This window comes from Medicago truncatula, chromosome 1, assembly GCF_003473485.1.
Source record: "Medicago truncatula cultivar Jemalong A17 chromosome 1, MtrunA17r5.0-ANR, whole genome shotgun sequence".
In the NCBI taxonomy this organism is placed as follows: domain Eukaryota; kingdom Viridiplantae; phylum Streptophyta; class Magnoliopsida; order Fabales; family Fabaceae; genus Medicago; species Medicago truncatula.
Genome location: NC_053042.1, coordinates 28592344 through 28617507, shown reverse-complemented (window position 1 = coordinate 28617507; position 25164 = coordinate 28592344). Strand labels below are relative to the sequence as shown.

The 25164-nt window shown below is 33.1% G+C and overlaps 2 protein-coding genes and 2 long non-coding RNA genes across 8 annotated transcripts; 1 reads left to right on the top strand and 3 right to left on the bottom strand.

The window, feature by feature from the left end:
* Window positions 1-456: 456 nt before the first annotated feature.
* LOC112420892 (uncharacterized) lies at window positions 457-2318 on the bottom strand. The gene is made up of 2 exons (XR_003010878.2): window positions 2076-2318; window positions 457-871 (listed from the first exon to the last, which is right to left on the bottom strand). It is a non-coding gene; the product is annotated as an uncharacterized lncRNA (long non-coding RNA).
* Window positions 2319-3245: 927 nt separating this feature from the next.
* On the bottom strand, window positions 3246-8022 carry LOC11435081 (RNA-binding protein CP33, chloroplastic). The gene is made up of 5 exons (XM_003590276.4): window positions 7431-8022; window positions 6406-6507; window positions 5432-5728; window positions 5198-5321; window positions 3246-3566 (listed from the first exon to the last, which is right to left on the bottom strand). The coding sequence occupies exons 1-4, from the start codon at window positions 7842-7844 to the stop codon at window positions 5199-5201; spliced, it is 936 nt and encodes a 311-aa protein (XP_003590324.1). The 5' UTR covers window positions 7845-8022; the 3' UTR covers window positions 3246-3566; window position 5198.
* Window positions 8023-8646: 624 nt separating this feature from the next.
* On the bottom strand, window positions 8647-12084 carry LOC11435082 (nuclear transcription factor Y subunit A-10). 5 transcript variants are annotated; one of them, XM_039827066.1, is made up of 7 exons: window positions 11946-11960; window positions 11581-11628; window positions 10757-11080; window positions 10362-10474; window positions 10194-10262; window positions 9668-9808; window positions 8990-9556 (listed from the first exon to the last, which is right to left on the bottom strand). In XM_039827066.1, exons 3-7 carry the CDS (start codon window positions 11022-11024, stop codon window positions 9149-9151), a joined length of 999 nt encoding a protein of 332 aa, XP_039683000.1. In that variant the 5' UTR covers window positions 11025-11080; window positions 11581-11628; window positions 11946-11960; the 3' UTR covers window positions 8990-9148. The 5 variants fall into 5 exon arrangements, with proteins under 5 accessions (XP_003590326.1, XP_039683000.1, XP_039682995.1 ...); XM_039827061.1 differs by lacking the exon at window positions 11946-11960 and adding an exon at window positions 11820-11922; XM_003590278.3 differs by lacking the exon at window positions 11581-11628 and having other exon boundaries at window positions 8647-9556; window positions 11946-12084.
* A 2595-nt stretch (window positions 12085-14679) lies between these two features.
* On the top strand, window positions 14680-16379 carry LOC25483676 (uncharacterized). The gene is made up of 3 exons (XR_003008091.2): window positions 14680-15484; window positions 15584-15773; window positions 15859-16379. It is a non-coding gene; the product is annotated as an uncharacterized lncRNA (long non-coding RNA).
* The last annotated feature ends 8785 nt before the right edge of the window (window positions 16380-25164 follow it).

Below are 25164 nucleotides of genomic sequence, written 5' to 3'. Positions count from 1 at the left end.
TAATGGTCCAACATACCTAATCTAATTTGATCACTGCACTAAAAGTCTTTCCAACCATAAATAACTTCTTTTACAATCTGTGAGTTTATCACGCCTAAAGACGGACAAGTTCTAATTTCTGAAAAAATAGTGGTCACGCACCTTAAAAAATGTGGTCACACAGACCATATATTTTGCTAGTTTATCTTTCCCAAGTATAAATAATATTGTTTCAGGCGAATCGAACACATAATCTAATTTGATCACTACACTAAAAGCCTTTCCGGCCATAAATAACTTCTTTTACAATCTGCGAGTTTTTCACGCCTAAAGACGGACAAGTTCTAATTTCTAAAAAAATTGTGGTCACGCGTCTTAAAAAATGTAGTTACACAAAACCTCCCAATAAACAGTATATATTACATAACATGCAGAGTGACTCAATAAACTGCAAGATATATAGTTCAACAATGTTAGTAACTAACAACATATGGTGTTTCCATTAATATTATAGGTGCGACATGATCCTACTAATTAAAAAATAGCATCAAAAAAATTCTACATTACAATCATATCAAAACACTACACTAATTTAAATCATCTTCTTTATGCGTCCATTCTTCACCCACGATGAAAGCAGAACCCCACTTTTTACACGGTCTCTTGGCTTGTCCTTAATTATAGTCAACAAATTTGATGCATGATGTGCTTCATCATCTGATACATTTTCCACCTCCCTTTCAATAACTCTTTCAATCTCATCCATGGAGACGTCCTCCTCGACACCTTCATTTAAATGGTTTTTTCTGACATTGAGAAACCTTTGAAGTTCGGTAAGCTTCTCGTTGACTTTAGTAATATACTTTGACTTACATTCATGCATGAGACGTAACTGTAATAAACAAGAATTCCAAAGGCGACATATAAGGAAAGGCATTAACACAAACACAAAACACTTATGAAATCAAACAAACTAATTGACATTCATCGCATACACATAACCATTTTGTCGGCTAGACAATGATAGAATAATTACCACGGGAAATCAACTGGGTAGTGTAATGGTTGAGAAAAGAAATTCAAAAATCTGAAAAAATGATGGTCACACAATTGAAAGATTGTGGTCACACAGACCAAATTTATGGTTAACCGTAACTTCCTGTTTAAAAAGAATGACATTTTAGGCCAAATGAACATCAAAGCACACTAGTTCACCACATTTAAGGTTCGTCTGACCATAAACAACTTCTTTTATAAGTTGCAAGTTTTATCAAAAGTGGAACCACGTTTTATCCAAAAATGAGGTTTGAGGTACATTTTATCTCTTTCTTACTATTTATCCACCTAAATTATGTGAAAGGAATAGATTTGGGAAAACTAGATAATCTTGACTAATGAGCATGGGTGAGAGGTGAACTATTGTTCATCTTTAACAGGCTTCACAAAAACTAACCAAAATTGAGAAAGACTTCCCAATAATTACAAAGGCGTAACCATATTTTATTTTTCTGTATTAAAATTACTCATCTATAAGTTTACTAATCTGCAAACATAAAATTAAAGCAATTCCAGTGCATGAAACTTAAAAGTTGATCACAATTGGTATTTCAGTGATAGGTTTGCTTAAAATTATATATTCTTAAAATGATAATTCTACTAACCAATTAACTGAAGCATATAACCATAATTTTACAAAGGCGTAACCACATTTACTCAGGCGTAATCGCATTGTTCATTGTTTTGGTTATCTAAATTTTACATGATAGGTTGGCTTAAAAGGATATAGTTTTCATAGGATAATTTGTGATATACAAATAATTAAAACATATAACCTTAGCATTAGGGATGTCAACATTTCCTTAGATCAATTGTGTTCTTTCACAAATTTGAAATTGACAAAACCACAAGAATAAACACAATCACTTACAATCAACATCAAATATTGAACAAGCTCAATTTGAATTGACATTGAACATTGAACACATGCAATCACATGGAATTGAAAAACACAAGCACAAACGCAAATATAAACCCTAATAACCTTATGTATGGAATATGAATCAGGAGTTAGCGCTGAAGAAGGTGACAAAACTTACAAGAATCGAAAACAGAGAATTGGAGAAGAACAGAGAGTTTGAAGGCCGTCGAGAGCGAACGAGACGTGAGACAAAGAGAGATAGAGAGTCGCGAGCATCAATAACCCCTTTTTCACCCTACTGAATTGATTGAAGAAGGTAAAGTGATTGATGGCAAAATTCTTCTCGCCGGCAAAAAACTAGAACAGGGGGAGAGAGAAACTGGACTGAATGAACGAGAGGAAAGAAGCACAATTTTTTGTTTGGTATGACATGGATTAGGCAAATTTTTTTTTGTTGTTAAATATGGCCAACTAAGAGTGGCATGGGGTGTTTGTCCACATAAGGTGGTCGACGTATCATAACTCGTTACAATATAGTATATATATATATATATATATATATATATATATATATATATATATATATTAGAAAGGACCAAACTATCCATATTATAAATACAATAAACGAATATAATTATTTATATTATCCATCAACTTCTCACACAATGCAATAACGTTGAATATAGAGAGTTTGTCAATGAAAAACTAAAAGCCCGTTTGTTATAGCTTTTTTCACGAAAAAATCACTTTTTAAAAAAAAAAAACCACTTTTAAGAGTTTTGCATTCGTTTGTTACAATTTAAAAAAAAAATTATAATCTAAAAATAATCTAAAAACAGCTTCAAATGAGAAGCTGTTAAGAGCAGTTTCTCAAAAAATAAATATTTTTTAGAGGAGAGAGAAAATATATTTTAAAAGATTGAACTAATTTTGTAACAAAAAATCCCTTTTAATAATTTAGAGATTTTATGAAAAATCAGAATCTATTTTGTGTTTGTTTACTGTGATAAAAATCACTTTTTTTAGAAAAATAATTTAGTTTCTTTGGATTTTCTCTCATGCAGCACATTTAGTACTCTGTGGCAGCTAGTGCAGTCGTGGTTTGGTTTTGATGGTGTGGATTCTCAGGTGATTTCAAATCATTTTCAGTAGTTCATTTATTATACAGGTGGTCTAAAATCGCGGCGGTCCTTTACAAAATAAATTTAAACTCACTACTTTAATCATATTACAATGTTGAGCTATTACAACTAAGTTAGCACGTCAAGAATGTTTTGACAAGAGACTTAATCACCAAATATAAATAAAGTATATTTTCTCCACTACAAAAAAAAGTCATTGTTAAAAATTAGTGACAGAAAATTATAAAATATTTCATTGATAATGGCTCAAAACTTTGCGACCAGGTAATTTGAGAGGGATTTCATATTTTCGCGGAGTTCCCTTCGCAATTTACAATTCACATGCTAGTTTTATTTATAAAATATTCATCCTACGTAGGGAGATCTATCTAAACAACATATATTCAACTTTGTCCAAGATAGAGTTTGGAAGAAGTTGAAAGGTTGGAAAAGAAATCATATGTCCTTTGCAGCTAGAGGTTCTCATTAAAGCAGTAGTCCAAGTGATTCCGGCATATGTCATGAGTTGTTTCAAGATCCCGGATAGCCTGTGTGAATACATTGAAAATATGATTAGTAGATTTTGATGAAATTCCACATGTAAAGAGAAAAATGAAGGTGGGACGGGATTCAAAACCATGAAGGAGTTTTAACTTAGCTATGTTGGCAAGGCAAGGATGGCGTATTATTCAGAATGAAGAAAGTTTGTTCGGTAGTTGCTTGAAAAGGCGATACTTTCCAAGAACCAACTTCCTCAATGCAACTCTTGGATATAATCCAAGTTACACTTGGAGGAGTATTCTTCAAGATCGAATGGAGGTTATCGATCATGTTGGTCTTTGGAGAGTTGGTGATGGTAAAAGTACTAAAATTTGGGGTGATAACTGGTTACCATATCAGCAAGGTCGTAGAATTTGGTCTCCTCAACCTCCAAATTGTATTCTTTCAAAAGTGGCAAACTAATACATTCAGATCGGAAAGAATAGAATTCTCAAGAATTTAACTCAGTTGATACCATGTTAGTACAAGCTGTGATGCATCATATTCCGGTTCAGATATCAGCAGTGCGGTGGACACCACCTGTAGGTAATTCTTTCAAGTTGAATGTGGACGTAGCTGGTCAGAATAGTGACGAAAAATGGGAATTAGCAGCGGTTATTCGATACACAGAAGGTATGGTTGTTGCAGTGAAGTGCTGTTGCATATTGGCGTCGCAAGAGTCAGATATGGCAGAAGGTTTGGATTGCTTAAGGGATTGGAATTTGCAAAGGATATGTTGTTTCTAAAGCTGATTGTTGAGTTAGATTCATCTAATGTGATCACCTCCATCAATGAGACTTAACACCAACAGTTCTATTTGGGATCAATCGTGGAAGACTGCAAGCGTTTTGCCTCAAGTTTTCACAGTTTAGACTTCTACCTTTTGAGAGAAAAATGTATAGCGACTTTCGGCAAAAATGAGAGGAAAAAGAAGAGATAATGATGTTAAAAACGGAGGATAAAAGAAGTGACAACATAGGTTCATTGTCCTTGCGTGGAAATTGTTTTCTAAACGGGAAAGTAAAGTAAGACTGTGTTTTTTTTTTATTGTTTGTTATATACACAAGTTTCTGTCTTTCTACACTGTGAAGATATCCTAAGGTTCCGTAGTTTGGTGAAAGCTGAAATATCCTCAGGCTCCATACTGCAAAAATGTACATGCTTACTAGCAATTAAAGATATTAATCCCTTAAATGAATCTCTATTATCTCATGAGATTAAGAATCTCCATTACTTAATGAAAGACTGTAGATCACATGTAAATTTGAAGAGCCAACTGAACATGGTTACTGCATTCATTACTTTTCAAAGGACTATCTACATCAGATTATGGACTTGGGATATTGATGCACGGTTAATTTGGATCGTCTATAGATAACTTTACACTGCAGCCGATTATAGATCGTTAGGTTAAGATAGAGAAATTGTCTATGTTTTCATCTAACAGTCTACAGTCGACTACACGGTAAAGTTGGTAAAGCCGGTTGTAGAGGATTTGGGTTCTGGTCCCTCGCCATCATTACAAAACTAAATAATTGACATTGATCTAGTAGTTAGTGTATGCCAACATGATTAGTAATTGACAGAAAAATATGACATGAGGGACCACTTTGAACAGAGGGGAGGAAAACTTGTATACCTCATTTGCTTATTCCAAATAACATTTCCAAGCTATCAACATTATTTCCTTTATTTTGATCAAGAGATGAAGGCTTCCTGTTATCCACAGCCAATTTCAGTCGTAAAGGTCGGCCTTGAACCTCCTGAAAAACAGTACATTATACACACAGAAAATTGTTACATAGTTATTGAAATATCACAAGATGAACAAAATTTGCAAAACTAATAATGGACAAAAGTTGTTCATTCATACCACGCCATTCATAGCACTCAAAGCAACCTCTACATCCTCAGCAGTTTCGAAAGAGACAAATCCATATCCGCGAGATTTTCCATTGTTCCTTTCGTAGACGACCTTGGCACTCAGTAAGCCTGGTTGCTTAGCAAAGGCTTTTCTAAGATACTGGGAAGTCATATCCCAACCAAGGTTTCCAGCATAGATCTTGTGAGGGCTATCTACATAACCTCTATAGGTTGAGCCCATTTGTACCCTTTTTCCTACTATGGGCACTTCTGGGAAGTTTACCTTAATAGCCCTGCCTCCAACTGTCTGTTCAACATCATAGCCATTACCATTAGAATTGAACTTTGCTTGTTTGTTTGATGCAGTAGACAATAGAATTGTAATTGACAATTTGGATCAGAAAACCAGTTGGATAAGATATTTCTTAAATCAAGAAAAAATATAGATATCTCCCAAATGATCTGAGTCTATTTGAATTAACTTATCTACTGACTACATGTCCATAGGCTATTTCTACATGTCTATAAGAAGCTTTCACCTTATTTTCATAAGCTCTCCATGATAGTTTATATGAAAAAGCTTGACTTTATTTAATTTTTTGTTATAGAAATAGCTTATAGAGAAGCACTTATGTAACTAGTGCTTAATTAAGATATTTATCCAAACAGGGCCTAATTTATACCCAAAATGACAATAAGACAAGAAAACAAGAAATTGGCTCTACCTAATTTACAACTATGACTTGATTAAGCACCAAATATTAAGGTCTTATTGTCCACCTCCATCTTCATTTACAATAGAATACATTAAAAAAAATTACCATTCTATATGCTATTATAGGACAATGACCAAATAATTTATAACCCGGGTTCAAGTGAAGGTTGTTTATAAAGAGGGTGCAGGTTCTTGTAGAACACCACCACCATGATTTTGGCACACTTTGGATTATGAAAATCAAAATGTAATCAGCAACAGAGACTTACAGTGCCATCAAACATTCGAATTGCTTCTTCAGCATCCTCCACGTTCCCCATTGTAACAAAAGCAAATCCTCTGCTTCTATTTGTGATGTCATCATACAAAATCTGCATACAACTCAAATCAAACAAAGTAGGTACAAACTAGATCACCATAACATCTCAAAACCAAAAAGATCTTAAATTTATTAAAGGCTTAAATAGGTCTTTCATCCCTGCAAATATAAGCCATTTGAATTTTCGTCCCTGAAGTTACTAATCCTTCCATTTTGCCATTACAAATATTAACCATTTGAAAAATGGTCCTAATTACATTGATTAATAACTTCAGGGACGAAAATTCAAATGACCTATATTTGCAGGGACGAAAGAGCTATTTAAGCCAACCACCTCGCCCAATCATCACTTGCCACATGGGCACCACGTCGCTAATGACAGCCCACCTCAGCAAAAAAACCTAATTAGGACCAAAAGTTAAATGATTAAATTTTGCAGTGGCAGATTGGAAGGATTAGTAACTTCAGGGACGAAAATTCAAATGAGCTATATTTGCAGAGACGAAAGACTTATTTAAGCCTTTATTAAAAGCCAAAACTCAAGTTTGTCCTTGGAATTGTAGGGTTTTATCAACCTAGAGCCCCCATATCAATATTCTAAAATAATCACAGACACGGGACATAACACCGCAGCACTTGCAGTAATTTGAAAAAATGACATAATTGAATGTAATCGCATCTGTTGGTTCATATACAGACACATGTCAAACATTGGACACGCCTTGGATCAGAAGTGTATGAAATGAAACTTAAACATTATTCACTTTTAGTTTCAAATTCACGCACATTAGTTTCAATTTAATGTAATTCTAATCCTACAAGTATGAACTGAATTGATTAAAATTTTGCAATTTGAGGGACCATTTTGGAATGAGGAACTAAATTGATACAACTCTACAATTTCAATGACTAGTTTGAGTATTTCCTCATATATGGATAAAGCAATGATAAAAAGTGAAAAGGGTGAAAGAAAACCTCGACAGACACAACATTTCCAGCCTCTCCAAAGAGTTGAGCCAATTGTGAAGAAGACAGTGAAAATGGCAAGTTTCCAACAAAGAGTCTTCTTGATTGGGTTGATTCTGCTTCCTGATTTAGGTCTGAGTTAAGTAAGGTTTCAGTTTCAGTTTCAGATTCAGATTCAGATTCAGATTCAGATTCAGATTCAAAGAATTGTTGTTCTTCTTCATAGAATGAAAATGAAGGAGGTGGATGAAGAGGGTTGAATAATTGAGAGATTAGATTGAAGGGTTTTGAAGAAATGGTTGTTGTTGTTGTTGTTCTGTGTGGGAAGTTAAGGGTGATGTGTGAAATGGAAGAATGGGTAGTAAAGGAAAGGTTGAAGAGTCTGTGGTAGATAGGGAAGGAACCAGTGCTTGCACCAGCCATGGTTGGTTATTATGCTATATTCAAATGCATAATTTTTTATTCAGGGGTTTCATAAATATTTTGATTATATGTGGATTCTCTCCTATGACTAGAAGAAAGTTTAGTTAAATCCGAACTACTTATTTTTCATTCATGTCTGCACGACTCTCCAATAAGAAGTGTGAAAAATTCACCAGAAGGAAACCCGTTATGAAGTTGATGTCCATCAATGCCCATTTTCAAACTATTTAATCCTATTTTTAATGTTGAGTTTTTTTTAAACATTTATATTTATTCGATAAAAACTATCAAAATATTTTTTACAAACCAGTTTTTAAAAAAGGTATAGGTGCCACAAATCACTGTTTTTACAGAGTGAACAAAAATCACGACGAAACACCGTTACGGCGGCAAAATAGATGTCGTCATTGACAATAGACCCAAAACCCGGATATTTTTTCAATTGAGATAGATGAAAATTATATTTTTCGTATATATTTGATAATATATTACATAATGTTATCTTTTTATCTAGTAACTTCAAATTTAAATTATTTACATCACGATCATTATTTAAGAGTTGTACTCCAATAACACAATTCAGAATCCCAAGCCAACATGGTGTTGTTATATTACTTACCAAACCCTACTACTTATCAAATTTTGCATTTAATTATAACGTTAATAACCAGTTATTATTAGAGTACGAAGTTCCCTACATAAGTACCTATTTTGTGAGCATACTTTTGAGCTTCTACAAGCCAATTTGATTGTCCTAGAAATATAAAAATCATACAGACATAGAAAATAGGATTAAGTAGAGTCTGAAAATAAGAGGTTCTTATACAATCCTTAGAGAGGGAGAAATAAAATGTTACACTTCTTAGTAGAGTTACAATACATTGCTCCATAAAGTCAGAAATCCATTACAAAACACCAAACTTAGTAGACAAGATTAAAAACACACACATGCACCTAGCTAGAGTTCATGTTTTTTATTTTAACAACAAACAAAGACACATCATAGTTATAACTGCATGAAAATACCAAAGTCATTAGCATGCCTACCATGCCACGGCAAGCCTGCGCGGAAAGACAATGACAATACTACTAAATATTACGAGCCAAGGATGAGTTTCCTGAGAATAAGCCAAGAATGAGTTGCCTGAGCACCAGATGGAAAAGTAGTCTTCCGAAACTAAATTTGTCGTAGTAAACACAACAAACTGAAACATAGCTTCTTCATCTGGTCTCGGAAAGGATGAGTTTGGTGCAAAATATTTCACATTGTACCAAACCCACTTGTTTCCTTTCTGAATCGAAACTTATGGTTCCAGCAGCTGTCTGCCAGCTGCTGCAAACCATTTTGTTGGCATGACGATACCGTGTCCAGTATCGATCATGTCTCCCAAAGAGTGGACAGTAGATCCGATATGATTGACAGTAAAGCTATCAAGAACTCCCTGTGTATACATGCTAGTCACCTCTGACCCCGAGACATTTGGACTGCCTCCGTTTGTCTCCTTCGACGAATTTAAAGTTCCAACCTCAGATTGTAAGACTTCGGAACTCTGAGAACCACTGGACTGCAGCTGTAGGCCACCAATGTTTCCGTTCTCTTCACTCCCGCTTTTACCGTTTCCATTAGCAGAAACTTTTGTGTTCAAGAAACGACCACCGCATCCTCTTGGTCTACGCATTGCATGTAGATGACGCGATTCGTGCATATATGGCTGCAAGACAAATACAAAACCTTAATATAAGTATAAAAAGGGTAAAAGGAAAAATATACTATTTCACAAGTTTTCGAACATTGTTGTGAGGAAAAATACTCAGTTTCATACCTTGTTACGCTTTATCAATTTATTCTGAAGCACAGCTTTGGCACGAGAATGCCTGCGTCTGATGATTCCATGGTATTGCTTAGCATTCACGTATGTTGGTCCGTCGTCAGATGTCATGCTAAGCGGAAGCATAATTCGCCCCTAATTTATTAAATATTGGTACATACATGAATAATAATTGATGAAATATTGCAGCAGATAAACAAATAGTAACTAAAAGCAGAACTTGAATACATGCAAAAACTTCAACACAGATTGCATCATATAATTCAATTTTCTTCTAGTTTTTGTTTCATTACTTGTCTTACAATTCATTCATAAAGCCGAAAACTCATTAACAACAAATTTCATAATCAACTCTACATTTGAAAGATTTAGAAGAATACTAACAAGATAGTTGTAAACAGATTTCTGGCTTTCTCATGTAAGCATACACACTGTAAATAAAACAAATTCACATTCAAGTACTTATAGACATTGCATGATATATACAAAGATTAATAAAATAGCCGAGGTGAAGACAAACCGAGATTTGAGGTCCATAAGTCGAGAAGAGCCCGTAAAATTGATCCATATACGGATATTTTGCACAGATCTAGCATGGAAAGGATAATAAAAACATAATGAATTTATGTACATCAAAAGTAAAATACTAAAACATGATCAAAGGGATTGCTTTAATAAGAAGATTTACCATAGACTGGTTAAAACCTAGCTCAAATCGATTAAGTGGCTCGGCAGCAAATGGTGATTGCAGGGATAAGGTTGCTTGATGATTTGGTGTATCAACTGACATCTTACAATCATCTGTAGCAGAAAATGTTTGAATGCAAATTTAGTTCTAGAGATGTAGAATTGGTTTTGAAATATTTAGATGCTTACGAGTAGAATTGGTTTGATTCTAACTTGAAATTAGAATTTGAAGCTTTTGCCTCTGCAATTGATATTTAGTCTCCAATTTATGTTCAACTCACTTTTACATAAACGTATCCAAACATAAATCATATTATATTTAACGCACGTTTAGCCAGAACCAACTTAACAAAATTCAATTCGTTCAAAACCGGAATTATATTGAATAACAAGTACCTGGAAAGATGGTGAATTGGTTTGTATGCCCTTTATCAAACAATTGTTCAACTCCTCGAACTAAGTTCTTACTCGGAGCAAGTTGGTCTATGTAGTTGGAAAGCTCTAGTGAAAAAGGTTTCATTTGGCCACAAGAGTCTCCTCCATAAACAGGTTGAGATCCATAGGCATTACTCCACCATGGTGCTGAAGTCACAGATGAAAACTGTCCAACAGAATTGTGGACATTTCCTTCATGTTCTTTAAGATAAACAGGTTGCATAGCCATATTTTGCCTCCAAAATGATCCAAATTAATTACTAAAGTTGACACAGTAACTACTTCCTTCAAACAAAGATAGAAAAATGTTGTTACCATTACAAGTTAATTAATAAGACTAAGCTCAAAGTTAAAAACAACAACTTTCCAACAAAGAGAAATAACAAGAGAACTAGTGGCGTAAAAAATAGAAATGATTTTTGTACAACCAACTTTCGTGACAACTGTTTTAGAGGTTAATGATATTCTAATATATGGTTAATTATATTCGGTAGATGGTTATTAGTTAATAGATATATGAGAAATTGTGGACAACTCCATCAAATCTACATGTAATTGAGCATCTACAATATTTGGTTAATCACGTCAAAAATTCATGGCTAATGAAGTTATGTTGATGGTTAATGAGTTTTGACACCTGATATATCAATTAACTATCTACTTAATTTAATTAACCACCTATTTAAAATACTTCAACCACTTAAAAAATTGTCGCGATAGTTGTTTAAAATTTAGATGTTCAAATAACAGAGATGAATGAAAAATGTTCTTGTTCTCATACATACCACCTCAGTTTTTATTCAATCTTCAGCATCAACATCAAAAAAGAGGAGCTGAAGTGAAAAATAAACATGAAAACAAAAACTTCAATTTCCATAGCTTATTAGTAGAAGAAGACATGAAAATGAAGCTAAAGAGAATATTTATATTTGTAAGTATACAAAAGAGAATGATAGAATTGACAAGACCCTTTATAAGTTCCAAGAATAAGAAGAAGCAAAGAAAATGAGAGAAAATAACTAACATTATTCAGATAAAGCCCTAATAGGTTGGAGTCATGTCGGTAGTAAATGAAGCAATAACAAAGTACACATATCATAAAAGGAAAGATAGAGAAAGAGAAGGAATGTGAAGGAAGTAGAAAGCTTACAAGTGTAATGGAAGTACAAGCCAAATCTCTTCATTCAAGTACTATGTTCTTCTCTATTCTTTATTTATATTTATATTTATATTTATTTATTTGTATAATCTCTCTCACTCTTCATTCCATAACTAATTCAACATTTGTCACTCTTTCTTACAATAATCTATTATAATACTATGCATTTTTTTTGTTAGAGGTGTGGACATTTAGTGTTTAAAATAAATTACCTCTAGTAGAGAAAATCTATAAAAAAAAATATTGTTGTTTTCATTATTATTATTATTTAAAATAGAGGTGGATAATATTTTTCAGTGATTTTCTTTTAGGGGAATTTTTTTTAGTGATTATTTTGCTTGCTCTTTCTTTCTGTTCCATTCAACTCTTCTCTAATCTTTTTTTTCTCCTTTCTATGTGCAAACCAAGAATGAGGGTGAGAATATAGGGAGAAATAGACTAAGCAAACAATTATAATGTTTTCTCACACTAAGAACACTTAGATAAAATAATACGAGTTTTTTTAGTTTACTCATTGATCTCGAGTTAAAGTCGAGTTCAGAAAATACAATAGTGTTAAAAAAAATGTCAATTCTTAAGTTGTCTATGTGACAATATCTAGTTCATAAAAAGGAAATTTGTTTTCAAGTTCTTGATATTTTTCAATAAAACATTTTTTTTTTTGGTGCTTAGGGTTTGAACCTCGAATTTTGCATATATTATGTATTGTTCATACCAACTGAGCTAAACTCACGAGGAATTTCAATAAAACACTTAAATATAAATAAAACATCTTTTTTAAAAATAACATTCCCTCCCCAAATTTTTTTGTTACTAATATATTATAATTTTTTTAGTAATGGAACAAAGAGGAAACAAATATGGAGAAAATAAAATAAGTGCTTTTATTTCCTAACAAATAAAGATAATTTAGTCTTTGGTTGGCAAGCTAAACAACTTAATAAGAGTTTTAAAAAGTAGATTGAACCTTAAAAACTAATATAATAACTAATTTATACTAATTTGCCAACATCTGTCTATAAAAGATTAGCAATATTTTAATATCCATTGAGCTATGAGTGGTAAATTTATTGTTATACTATATTCTTACTTGTGCAAGTGGAAGTGTGTTCTTCGTGTGGTAAGTTTTCAAAATTTGAGAAAAGTTGTCCTGAGTGCATAATTTGTTCTGCCCCATCAACTTATAGGAGAGGTGGGTATCATTAGCATTAGGAATAATCTCATTATTCTATTCAAGATTTTGCTAATTGAAGAATCTCAAGTTTCTTTCAAAGTGATTATGCAACAGTTGATTCATTACTTAAAGTTAAACCGCTCACATCCCTTGATAATTACATCCCATTTAGGGGACTTTTGAGTAAATATATTAATTGTACACTTTTATTTTTTGAGTAAAATTAAATTTATTTTTTCCAACAAAAACTAAAAAGAGTTTAATGAAATATGCTTTGTTAATGCAAATTAATTTTACACTTTCATCTAATAAGAATCAATTATTTTTCCATGTCATACCACCAAAAGAAATTTTTTCTTTTACAATTATTTTGATAGATATATTATGCTTTCTTTTACAAATTATTGTTAAAAACTCTTTCAAACATTGATATTAATATTTATGTTACAAAATAAACCCAAATATCAAATGTTCTCTTAATTCATTTTGTGTTAAATAAGTTATGATTAATCCATTATCCATCCAACTTTTTTTTTTATGAGTACCAAAGGAAATCTCTATTTTTTTTTTCCTACCATGCGATAAAAAAAAATGGTTAACTTTTGTCAAAAAAAAAAAAAACTAACTAGTGACTCCTAGCAAAAAGAAGCCTCTTTAGTGGACTTTCTTGTTCATCCCTAAAAGTTTCACAAGTAATCCAAGAATAATTAGAATGAAGAAAAGTATCTTAATTAACTAGAATTTTTTTTATACGATACTAATTAGACTTTTAGATCCAAGAATGTAGAGCAAGTAATATCATACTACTACACTAAATGGTTAAAGCAAATTCAATTTTGACTGAAAAATTATAGAGAACAAATTAAAAATAACCAAAGTACAGTTGATTAACTATTTAACCTTTTCAGATTATCAATTAATTACCTCATGCATATGCATGTTTCACAATTACTAGACTTAAAGCCCGACAAACCATTTTGTGAATGTTGGACCACAAAATTGAGAATGTGATTTTTGAAATAACTCAAAGATCGTTGGTGACGATACAAATTATCCAAAGGAAGTAGTATCTCTGAATTTGGCACTTTGTTTAATGAGTATAGAACCTTTATTTTTTTTGTACAAATTAGTCTCTAAATGCAAAAACTCTCATGTAAAACTATATATTGTACATTTTATTATTGATGAAATGAAGTAATTTAGTTTCTATGAAAATAATATATACTTAAACCTGGCATAGTTGAATTAATTAATTTCTAGAAGGCAAAATAAAGTATTAAACTATTTATGTTGCATTCTTAAATCATGCTAGTATAGTTGGAGCAGTAATTAAATAGAATCATAGCTAGGATAAATTACAAGTCAATTATTAGCCCTTTGGTATATAGTAATAACTACACTATATACAAAGTCTAATTGCCTTCACGCTTCAAGTTTGGGCTATTATTGTAGCCGGCCATTTATGTGTTTAAAATATAAATTTGTGTAAAAGAAACCGTTAATAAGATGGCTCTAAGAGCCATTAGAATTCAATTATATGAAGATTCTACTTAGAGATTCATTTTCTTAAGCCGTCTAGAGTTGCTTTTGAGACCCAAAAATTTTCAATTTAATGCGAGCTCAAGTCAACTTTCACTTAGCAAAAATTCCTTTGCGGCAGCAAACATTAATATGTCTTCTTTTTCATCATACTTTGTTGTTTTACATTCTTTTTATGATGTTATAAAATGTTCTTATCTGTTAACTATATTATATAAATGCAAACACCATACATATAAATAATATATAATATTAACCACTAACTAAAAGAAGAAAGAAACAAAGGAGACACCAAATAGGAGGAAGTGTCAAAAAAAGGAAGTGGGAAGTGAACTAAGGTAGAGAGGAGTAAAGATCAATGAGGGTTGGTATAAAGTTTATGGTAGAAATATTTGTGATGATTATTGCATTGCATAAATATGTATATATACACAAAAAGAATAGTCAAAGTCCTGACTATCAAATTGTAACGGTTATCCCTCAATCAATTACAATAATATTTAAACAAATACAAATGAATACATATTAAATATAAAAAATATTTAGTATTTTAATACACTATTTTAGTTAAAATTGGAGGTTGTCGGATGTTGAAATTATGTTTATGGTTGTCAAAGAGTTGTGATGAAAGTTCCTTATTGAAGATGAAAGTTATTTGATATGATGAAGGAACGTGTAATACTCATATCTGACCATGAACAACTTTCTCACACACAAAATTTATATTCTTGGCTCCTATAGGGTTTGGAGGATTTGTTCCGATGCATTTGTAATCGAGTCTTTCACGGTGCAAGATGTTTTATGTTCAGATGAGCAGGTTGGTTCCCACCACCTATTTTTCCTGTTTGAATTTGGATTTTGTATCTGGCCTGTTACCTTAGTATTTTGTTTGTTTAAACTTGCCTTTTCTTATAAGCCAAGGCAGGTCCAATTCCTTAAGATGTTGTTGGGGTAGATGGAGATGCTGGTGATTTAGAGTGTGAGGATGTGGTGATGTTTATTTCATTGAAGAGACTCGGGCAAAGGAATTTACTTCCCGTGTACTTGAGACCCCGAAATCCCCTCATGGTGTTGGATGTTTGACCAAGTCTCCTCCTCTTGCGAAGGTTCTTATCGAATATATGATGTGTTTAATTATACAATTGTTTTTATAGTGTATGTCCATCTCATGGGTGCTTCTCTTTGCACCAGGATGATGTTGATGTCAATGCATCTGATTTCACTATCAATTTAAGTGATGATTAATGATCTTGCTCATGTATCTGAGGTTTTGGCGAATATGTTACCTATCAATTCAGTTAAGCGCGTCCTAAATGCTGCATTTGAAGAGGTTGATGTTCAAAAGCTTTCCCTGTCCCTTAAGAGTGCTAGGACTGGAAAAGAATGACGTGTTGATGGGAACGTGGATGTTGGTGAATGTTTAGGGGATGAAGTTTGTATGGTCCTGATATAAGTTAATTGCAATATGGTTATGTGTTTGTTGATAAAAAGTGCCTTCCTATTTGTTGGGAAATTGTTGTTTGATGTTTGATTGTGGATTTATTCTACATATTCAGTACATAGGAGTTGTGTGTGGAATCTGATTTTCCAAACCATTTGCTATGTTATGGACTGTAGTTTAGGGTGACAATGTAATGCACTATGTTTTGAACCATGTTTATTTCCATGTTGTTTGATAATTATCTAATGATCAGTTATGTTTGTGTGTCAAATTAATGTTCTTTATCCCGTAATGAGTTTGCATCCCCGTCTATTGTTTTATTTTTCACTTAATATCGTTGCATCGGTAGACTTACCTTAACGTGTATTTGTTCCATCGCCACCATTTTTATCACCACGACTTATAAAATTGATAGATAAAGCAACATAGAGTATCATCCGAATAGTAGCTAATTTGACTACGGGACTGAAGGTCTCACCATAATCGATATCATTTTTTCACACGCACCATCATGTACAAGACAAGGGAAGTACCTTTCAAAGCACCCATCATATTTTTTTTTTTTATGCTTGAAAATTCACAAACTTGGAATAATATTAGCATTAGGCAGACGTGGGATTAAGTCCCACATATTACTATATACATAAATATCCTAAAAAGTTTATGTAAGCTTAGACCGTTTGACACATACGTTGTATTATTATATTCATAACGGTAGGGTTTGGACCCCATATTTTTCATTTGTTAGGTGGGTTTCAATCTACTATATTACTTGACAAAATTAATAAAAATAAATCTCCTAAAGAACAACTTCATTAATGGGACACGCACACAAAATAGAATAGTTAGTTTGATTTGAACAATTCAAATGCAAAAAAAAAAAAAAAAAAAAAAAAAAAAAAAAAAAAAAAAAAAAAATCGGAGAATTCAATGGGATATTTGATTCTTTTACTTGGTTATACTGAGAAGCAATTTTTCTTCTTCTTTACGACCAATCTATTAACAAAAGCGAAGAACGGTTAGTCATTTCCTATTTCACCAAGCTATAAATTTGCTGACTTTTATCATAAATTCATATATTTCATTTGAAGACCATTCGTAATCTTTGGAAATCTAAGAGGCAATTTTATTAGAAGAATCAATTTGACGAGGTGTACCACGTAGCGGACCAATCCATATACCTTACTTATGGACAACCGACCACCGAGCAAAAATTCACAGCCTCAATCATCTCTTACAAAATACAATTTTTAACATCACCAATGACGTTCAATGCAAGAGTTGACAAACAAAGTTCTAAATATCTTTTGATTTGTTGGAAAAATGCGACGTAATTTCCCAATAGTTGGTTACAAACTTGAACACCATGCATGATAGGGCAAGAAAGATTTTGATGAATCCAAGATTGTCAAAATGTGTACATTGCAATCAAGAAACCAATGTGAAGCCGGTAATTATTGAGAAGAAAAAGAATATCAATTGATTGTTTCTGTTTCTGAGACAAATGATTGGTTGTTGCAAGCATGAATAATTAAGGTATTTTTGCAAGTATAACAATCATCATCGAACAAGTGCCAAAAATAGGTTTTTTTATTTATTTTTTACTTATGGCTATAATGATTTATGAATTATTTTCTTTTACGATTTTATGTTAGTTTATAAGGTTTATGATTATTTGATTTCAAAATTTGCTGACTTTATCTTAATGAATACATATTCACAAAAAAAAAAAATGCACGTTTAATTTTTATGAATTGTATTTTCCTAGTCATTTTTATGTTTTGTGAGTTCCATTCATTGATATGTAGTTTATCTAAATTGTATTTGCCTTCAGGAAGAATGATGTCCTTTGCATTTTTTGGTTTGTTTACACTAATCAAATCAGTTTCATTATCTCAAACCTTACTTTACGTATTGTTAGATTTGTCAAGATTAGTTAGCAGTCAACATAGGTAAGGATGTGTTATATTTTGGGGTGTGAGAGCATGTTTGGGTTTGCTTTGCCATGTTTTGACCTTTGGAACCGCACCAGGTTTGGATGGTGGCTGTTTTTTTGCTTTATGTTTTTTAGGCTTAGATGAGCTATCTGGTATTTGACTATTTGAAACGTTCTTTATGGAGATTTTTTACTTCTCTAGGAGAACACTTGTATCTCTTAATCAAATAATAATCTATATTATTACCTAAGTGGTGGACGAATAAGGGATGAACTAAGATGATGCGAGAGAAATCCAATGTGCAAAATAGTTGGTAAATCAATGATACAAAGCATGATGTGCTTGTTTTAGTCCACATATAGACTTTCTTAGCAAGTATTCATAATTAGGATGTTGAGAAATGCGAAAACCAGGTGGTTGATGTATGTACACAGTTTCATCAAGATTACCATTAAAAAAATATGTTCTTAATAATTAATTGATGAATACACCATGATTTCATAAGGCAACATAAAGTATCATCAAAATAGTGGCTCATTTGACTACGAGAACTGAAGGTCTCACCATAATCGATACCAATTTTTCGTATGTGCCATCACGTACAAGAAAAGAGTACCTCTCAAAGAACCAATCATACTTCTTTTTATGCTTGAAAATCCAAAAACATTGAATAATATTAGCATTAGCAGACGTGAGATTAAGTCCAACATATTATTTTCAATAAGAGTATCATATTCGCCTTTCATGTCCATTTTTCAATTATGATCATGTAATGCATGAGTGAGTTTGGAAGACAAATGATAAATAGAGTTTCGAGTTAGGTACAGAGATTAAATTTTCATGATTTGTCCAGGTGGTTGATGACTTGTCATCTTACATTATTTTTAGTATATTTTTGAGTCAGTTTAGTAGACATTTGGAGTTATTATAGAAGAGAATTTTCTCATCGTTTAAGGAACATCTTGTATTGTTTTCATTTTAGTCATGAAATTTTGTTTCTTCCCTAAATCAGACAATTTCGTAGGTGTTTTGAGTCTTTTATTATGTAATTCGGAAAACAAGACACCTCATGGATGTTTTGAAAGACATAGAAAGAAGATTATCAAGGTTCTATAATGCTTTGAAGATAATATAAGTTGGGGAAATTATGTGCTAAGAACAAGTTGGAGAAAGATAATGCTTTAAGTACTATGAACAAAGACATTTCTCACACCAAATAGAAAATTTAAAGTGAAGTGCCGTGAAAATTAAGGTAGAGAGGAGGAAAGCTCAATAAGGTTGGTAAGGAGTTTATGATAGAAATATTTTTCATGACTATTTCGTTGAATAAATATGTATATATACGAAAAGAATAGTCCAAGTCTTGACTATGAAATTATAAGGTTTATCCCACAATAATGTTAAATAAATACAAATGAATACATACTAACATAAAAAACATTTACATACTCTGATACACCACTTTAGTCATAACTGTAGGTTGTCAGATGTTGAGATTATGTATAAGGTCATGAAATATTTGTTGTGGAAGTCCATTAGTGAAGATGAAAGTTATTTGATATGATGAAGGAACATGTAACACTCATACCTAAACATGAACAACTTTCTCATGCACAAAATGTATATTCATCTCAATGTGCTTAATGTATTGATTTTGTAGGGGATTAACAAAGATATAGACGACACTTACTTTATCAAAATAGACTAACATAACCTTCAAGATGTGACAATTAAGTTCCAACAGAAGATTCATAAGATAACTCGACATAAACATTGCAGCAATGACTCCACGATATTCACCTTCAACACTGGATCAAGACAATGTAGGTTGTCTTTTTGCAGATAAAGAAATGAGGTTCTCCCGAAGATATATTTAATATCAAAACGTAGACCTTATGGTTTATGGACATCTATCCTAGTCGACATCAATATATTTGATAAGCTTATTAATGGAGAAATGATATAGATGTAGAATGAAATCAAGTGTACCCTGAATATATCGAATGACGCGCTTTAAGACAAACAAGTGTTGTATTTTCTATTCATCAATAAATAAACACATTTGTTGCATGACATAACAGATATATGATCTTGTAAATGTCAAGTACTTCATGGCTCCATTAAGACTACTACATTCATCTGATCATGATATGAATTTCTGGAAGAGCCACTTAGTTTACCTTTTGTGTCCATCGGTGTAGCAGATGGTTTGCAAGAAGACATACATGCATGATTAATAATTTCCTTGACATATTTCTCTTATTAAAGAAAAAGGCATCTTGTGTGTCTTGTAATAGAAATACCAAGAAAGAATCTGAGTGGACCTAAATCCTTCATAGAAAATTCAGAGTTATGTTTAATCATAAATGATTGATGAATAACATTTGAAGATGAGCAAAGGATGATGCCATCCACATAGATAAGGATAATGATATAAGTTATATCATTATAACTATTATCTAGCGCAATAGTTATTTACATTGTGATGTTGTTTGTGTGTTATGCTTTGTTTGTGTTATTGTGCGTTTGAGCTGAAGCTGTTTGCTACGAGTTTGTGATTTAAGAACATGAATTAAGTTTGATTCAAATCAATTTTGCTCCAACATGATTAATCATATTTATTTGTGTTATGTTTTTGAACTCTAAACTATAATGATTGATTTTCTGTACCATGCACAATATTGTAAGAATTTGGCTTATAATTTGGCATATAATATTGTAGGAATTACAATCAGTTTGTGCTTGAAATATGGCGGATAGTCATGAAATGTGCGTTGATGGGGAAATTGAGAGCCAACCTAGGGAAATTTCATCAGTACCACGGTTTAATCAAAATGCACAAGAAGTTTCTTCTGAACCAAAGGTTAAGAAGCGTAAGGGCAAGGCTAAGACCCTAAAATTTGATGTGTGGACATATTTTGTGAAAGTTGGTATTGTAGATGGAGTAGAGAAATGTAGATGCAAGGCATGTAACAAATTATTGACTTGTGCTTCAGCCAACGGAACTACTCATTTAGGGCGTCATAGAAATAGTTGTAAAAAGACTATTAGAAATCGTGATGTGGGTGAAATAATGAGTGATGCTGAAGGAAAATTGAGAAAGAAAACGTTTGAACCTAAGGCTAATCGAGAAATTTTAGCTAGAATTATAATTATACATGGTGCACCATTTAATTTGGTTGAGTGTAGGGTGTTTAGGGAATACCAAAAGTTTTTGAATGATGATTGTGTTTTTGTTAGTAGAAATACTATTGCCAAAGAGATTTTGAAAGTTTATGGTGATGAGAAACAAAAGTTGAAATCAAAGTTAGCTCAAATTTGTGGGAGAGTTTGCTTGATTTCTGATTGTTGGACTACATGCACTAATGAAGGTTATATTTCTTTAAGTGCTCATTATGTTGATGTGAATTGGAAGTTGAAAAGTAAGATTTTGACATTTGCTCATATGGAACCCCCACATACTGAGCGGGATTTAGCATTGAAGGTGTTGGAAATGTTGGATGACTAGGGCATTGAAAAGAAAGTTTTTTCCATCACTTTAGATATTGCTTCTTCAAACAACAGTATACAAAACTTTTTGAAAGATCATTTAGGGTTATCAAATAGTTTGTTGCTTGATGGAGAATTTTTTTCATATAAGATGCTTAGCTCACATCTTGAACCTCATTGTTCAAGATGGACTCAAGGTAGTTAGTGAATGCATTGCATAAGATTAGACAAAAAGCCCGTTTGTTATAGCTTTTTTAAGAAAAAATCACTTTTTTTTAAAAATAATAATAATCACTTTTAAGAGTATTGCATCCGTTTGTTACAACTTTTTAAAAAAATCAGAATCTAAAAATAATCTAAAAACAACTTCAAATGAGAAGCTGTTAAGAGCAACTTCTCAAAAAATAGATTTTTTAAGAGGAGAGAGAAAATATGGATTAAAAGATTGAACTAATTTTGTAACAAAAAATCGCTTTTATATAGCTGTATCCAAACAAACTAGATTATTTGTTTAAAAAAAGTTATTTTTATTACGGTAAACAAACGTAAAATAGATTCTGATTTTTCACAAAAATCTCTAAAATATATAATCTCTAAATTATTGTATGTCAAAATTACTTTTATTTTAATCCGTAACAAACGGGTCCAAAGTGTGGCTTATGCGAGGGTAACAGAAAGTAGAACACCACTTTTTTCTGAATGTGTTAGAAATGTTGGTGATATTGATACAACCATCAGATTGAGATCAGATTGTGTTACTCGAAGGAATTCCACTTTTTTAATGCTTCAGAGTGCGATTATTCATCGTCGTGCCTTTTATAGCTTAAGTTTGCGCGATTCAAATTTTAAGTGTTGTCCTACAATTGAGGAGTGGAGAAGGGCTGAAACAATGTGTGATATTTTGAAGTCATTCTACAATATTACAAACTTGATATCCGACTCTTCATATTTGTACTTTGGCAAAATATGGAAGATAGAGTGTCTTATAAGATCATATTTGACAAGTGAATATATTTTGATTCAAAACGTGGCTGGAAGTATGAAGGATAAATTTGATAAGTATTGGAGGGACTATAGTGTTGTGTTTATTTTTCTTTGTTCACTCTCTATGTGTTTTATTTCGTTTGGGTTGCTGGATGTTGGTTGATGTTTGTTTTGTGGTTCTCCGGCGACGGTTGGTTGTCTAGACGAGATGGAGGTGTGTTGATATTTGTTCTCCGCACCACCGTCGCAAGGTTTCCTCTTGCTACTCATTTTTATGTTGTCCTTTTTTGTTGTTTTGGGTGTCGTCGGTTTTTGTGTTGTTTATGTTGTTTTGGCTCGTGTTGTTTGTGCCGTTTTATGTTTTGCTTCGGCGAGAGGAGGTGATGTGAGGCAGTGATGGTGGTTGTTGTTGGAGGTGATGCAGTGATGTGAAGAGGTTTCAGCTCTAGGCAGTTTTGGTTGTATGGTGGTGGTGGATCCGCCATTTTTGCTCCACCATTGGTTCTTTTTACTACGGCGACGAACACATTCTCCTTGTCACAGGCGGCCAGCTTTTTATGATATGGGTTGTGGTTCTGCTTCAAACCGGCGTCGCTGCCCGTGTTTTGTTGTTGAATTTTGTCTCTCTTTAGATTTATGTTTGTGTTGTTGCTTGTTTCTTGGTGAGGATGTTTGGCGGCGTAGTGATGCAGTGACAATGGTGGTGATGCGCGGTGGTGAGGCATTGGTGGTGGAGTTTATTTAATTGTGGTGGGGGTGGTGATGTGTGGTGGTGATGAAGTGTGGTGGGGGTGATGATGTGCGGTGGTGGTTACTGTTTTATGTGAGGAGGCGGGTGGTTGTTGGGGTGATGTCCTTTGGAAGCAACCTATGTTACATGGGTCCTTGTTCATCGTCACTAGCTCTTGTTTGTGCCTTTTGGGTGGTTTAGGAGTCTACGAAGTTTGGAGGGTGTGTGTCCCTTTGTGATGAGCCTTTTCCTTGTGATTTGTCTGTTGGTTAAACTTCGCATGCCATGTCTTTCGTCTTACATATTGTGTGCTGGTTTTCGGTGGCCAATTCATTTGGCTTCGAGATCGGGAGTCGGGGTCTAGCTGTAATCTTTGTTTGACTTGATTTGGTTTTCTCTGGTGTACCGGGGGCGAGGGGTGCCCTACTAATTTGATTCTAAAGTCTGGTGGGCCGATCACTTTTAATTCGAGATCGGATGTCAGTTCTTTGACTCTAGTTGGTTTTTGGGCTTTTGTTTTGTGCTCTTTCGGTGGATCGGAGGTCGCGAGGTTGTGGAAGATGCATGATCCTTCGGTCAGGTGCTCTTCGAAATGTGGCTCAACTTGGATGTCGGGGTCTGCGTGTTTTAGTTTGGGGTTGAGTAGTGACGATGGGCGGTGGTGGATATCGTGTTTACAGAGTTTGTTTTTTTGGAGTTTGTTTTAGGTGGTGATGTGTTTTGGTGGGTTTATCTTCAGGGGTGTTTTTAGGTGATTATGGTGTACCGTCTATATGTGGCACCATTTGTATCTTGTTTGTTCATACCTTGCATCTTGCAGGGATGACATATAATAATATTTGCCGATTCAAAAAAAATAAAAAAGTGTTTGTTTGGCATTTGGGGTTGTTCTTGATCCAACAAAAAAACTTAACTTTTTGAATTTTCCTTATGAAAAACATGACCCAATCACTAGTGAGGAGAAGTTGAAAAAAGTTAAGATGACTTTGGGGAAGCTTTTTGCCGAGTATGTCACAAATGGGATTGCTTCGAATCGAAGCTCTTCACAAGTCCAACCTAGTTATGGAGGAGGAACTCGAATTATGTTATCTTCATATGATGTAAGTTCATATATTCTTTCTTTATTTTATTTCTTTTATTAATTATTTTGTTTTTGTTTGTATGAATATTTTGTAAATTGGTTAGGTCGGGTGATTTATAGGAATTTGAAGAATATGAAAGCCAATCGAGTAACAACACCGAAAAATCTGAACTTGATACTTATTTAGATGTGTTGCGGATGCCTCAATCTGCAGAATTTGATGTCTTGGCTTTTTGGAAGGAAAGAAGTCGTATAAGTCCAAATCCTGCAAGGATGGCTTGCAATATATTGAGTATTTCCATAACAACGGTGGCATCAGAATCTACATTTAGTATTGGCGCCCGAGTTGTGAATAAGTATAGAAATTCAATGAAAGATGATTTTGTTCAGGCTCTCAAGTGCGCACGTAGCTGGTTACATGGTTTTGAAGGTATGATTTTTAAAGTTCTATCATTTTTACAATGGTTTTATAGTTTATATATGTTGATGTTGAGTGGTTTCTACCAAAAAAACGCTACTGTGTGGTCATGCTTTTATACTTTATTCATTCATATTTGAGTCTTATATGTATATAGTTGTCAAGGTTGCAACAATTGTGAAAGAATCTGTCGCTTCTACCGTCTCATATGTTGCTGCTGTGTTTGTTTGATCTTTGCAAATGACTGTTTCCTCGGTTCTTACATGTGCTTATTTATGGCCTATTTTTAGTTTATATAAGTGCTTAAGCTAAAGCCAAAAGTGTGTTAATAATTGAGCTTTTTAGTCCATAAAAGCAAGTGTTGTATAACTATTAGAGGTGAGTGAGTTGGCGTTAGTATGTCAACTGAGTTTTCAG

What these genes read in the sequence shown, in the direction of transcription:
- LOC11435082 (XM_003590278.3), bottom strand. Translation starts at nt 11,024, where the DNA reads ATGGCTATGCAACCTGTTTATCTTAAAGAACATGAAGGAAATGTCCAC. An exon ending in TAGGTTTTAACCAGTCTATG is followed by an intron (nt 10,263 to 10,361) that starts GTAAATCTTCTT and finishes TTTCCATGCTAG; the next exon opens with ATCTGTGCAAAATATCCGTA. An exon ending in CTTATGGACCTCAAATCTCG is followed by an intron (nt 9,809 to 10,193) that starts GTTTGTCTTCAC and finishes TTAATAAATTAG; the next exon opens with GGGCGAATTATGCTTCCGCT.
- LOC11435081 (XM_003590276.4), bottom strand. Translation starts at nt 7,844, where the DNA reads ATGGCTGGTGCAAGCACTGGTTCCTTCCCTATCTACCACAGACTCTTC. An exon ending in TTCGAATGTTTGATGGCACT is followed by an intron (nt 5,729 to 6,405) that starts GTAAGTCTCTGT and finishes GATGTTGAACAG; the next exon opens with ACAGTTGGAGGCAGGGCTAT. An exon ending in TGAGTGCTATGAATGGCGTG is followed by an intron (nt 5,322 to 5,431) that starts GTATGAATGAAC and finishes ACTGTTTTTCAG; the next exon opens with GAGGTTCAAGGCCGACCTTT.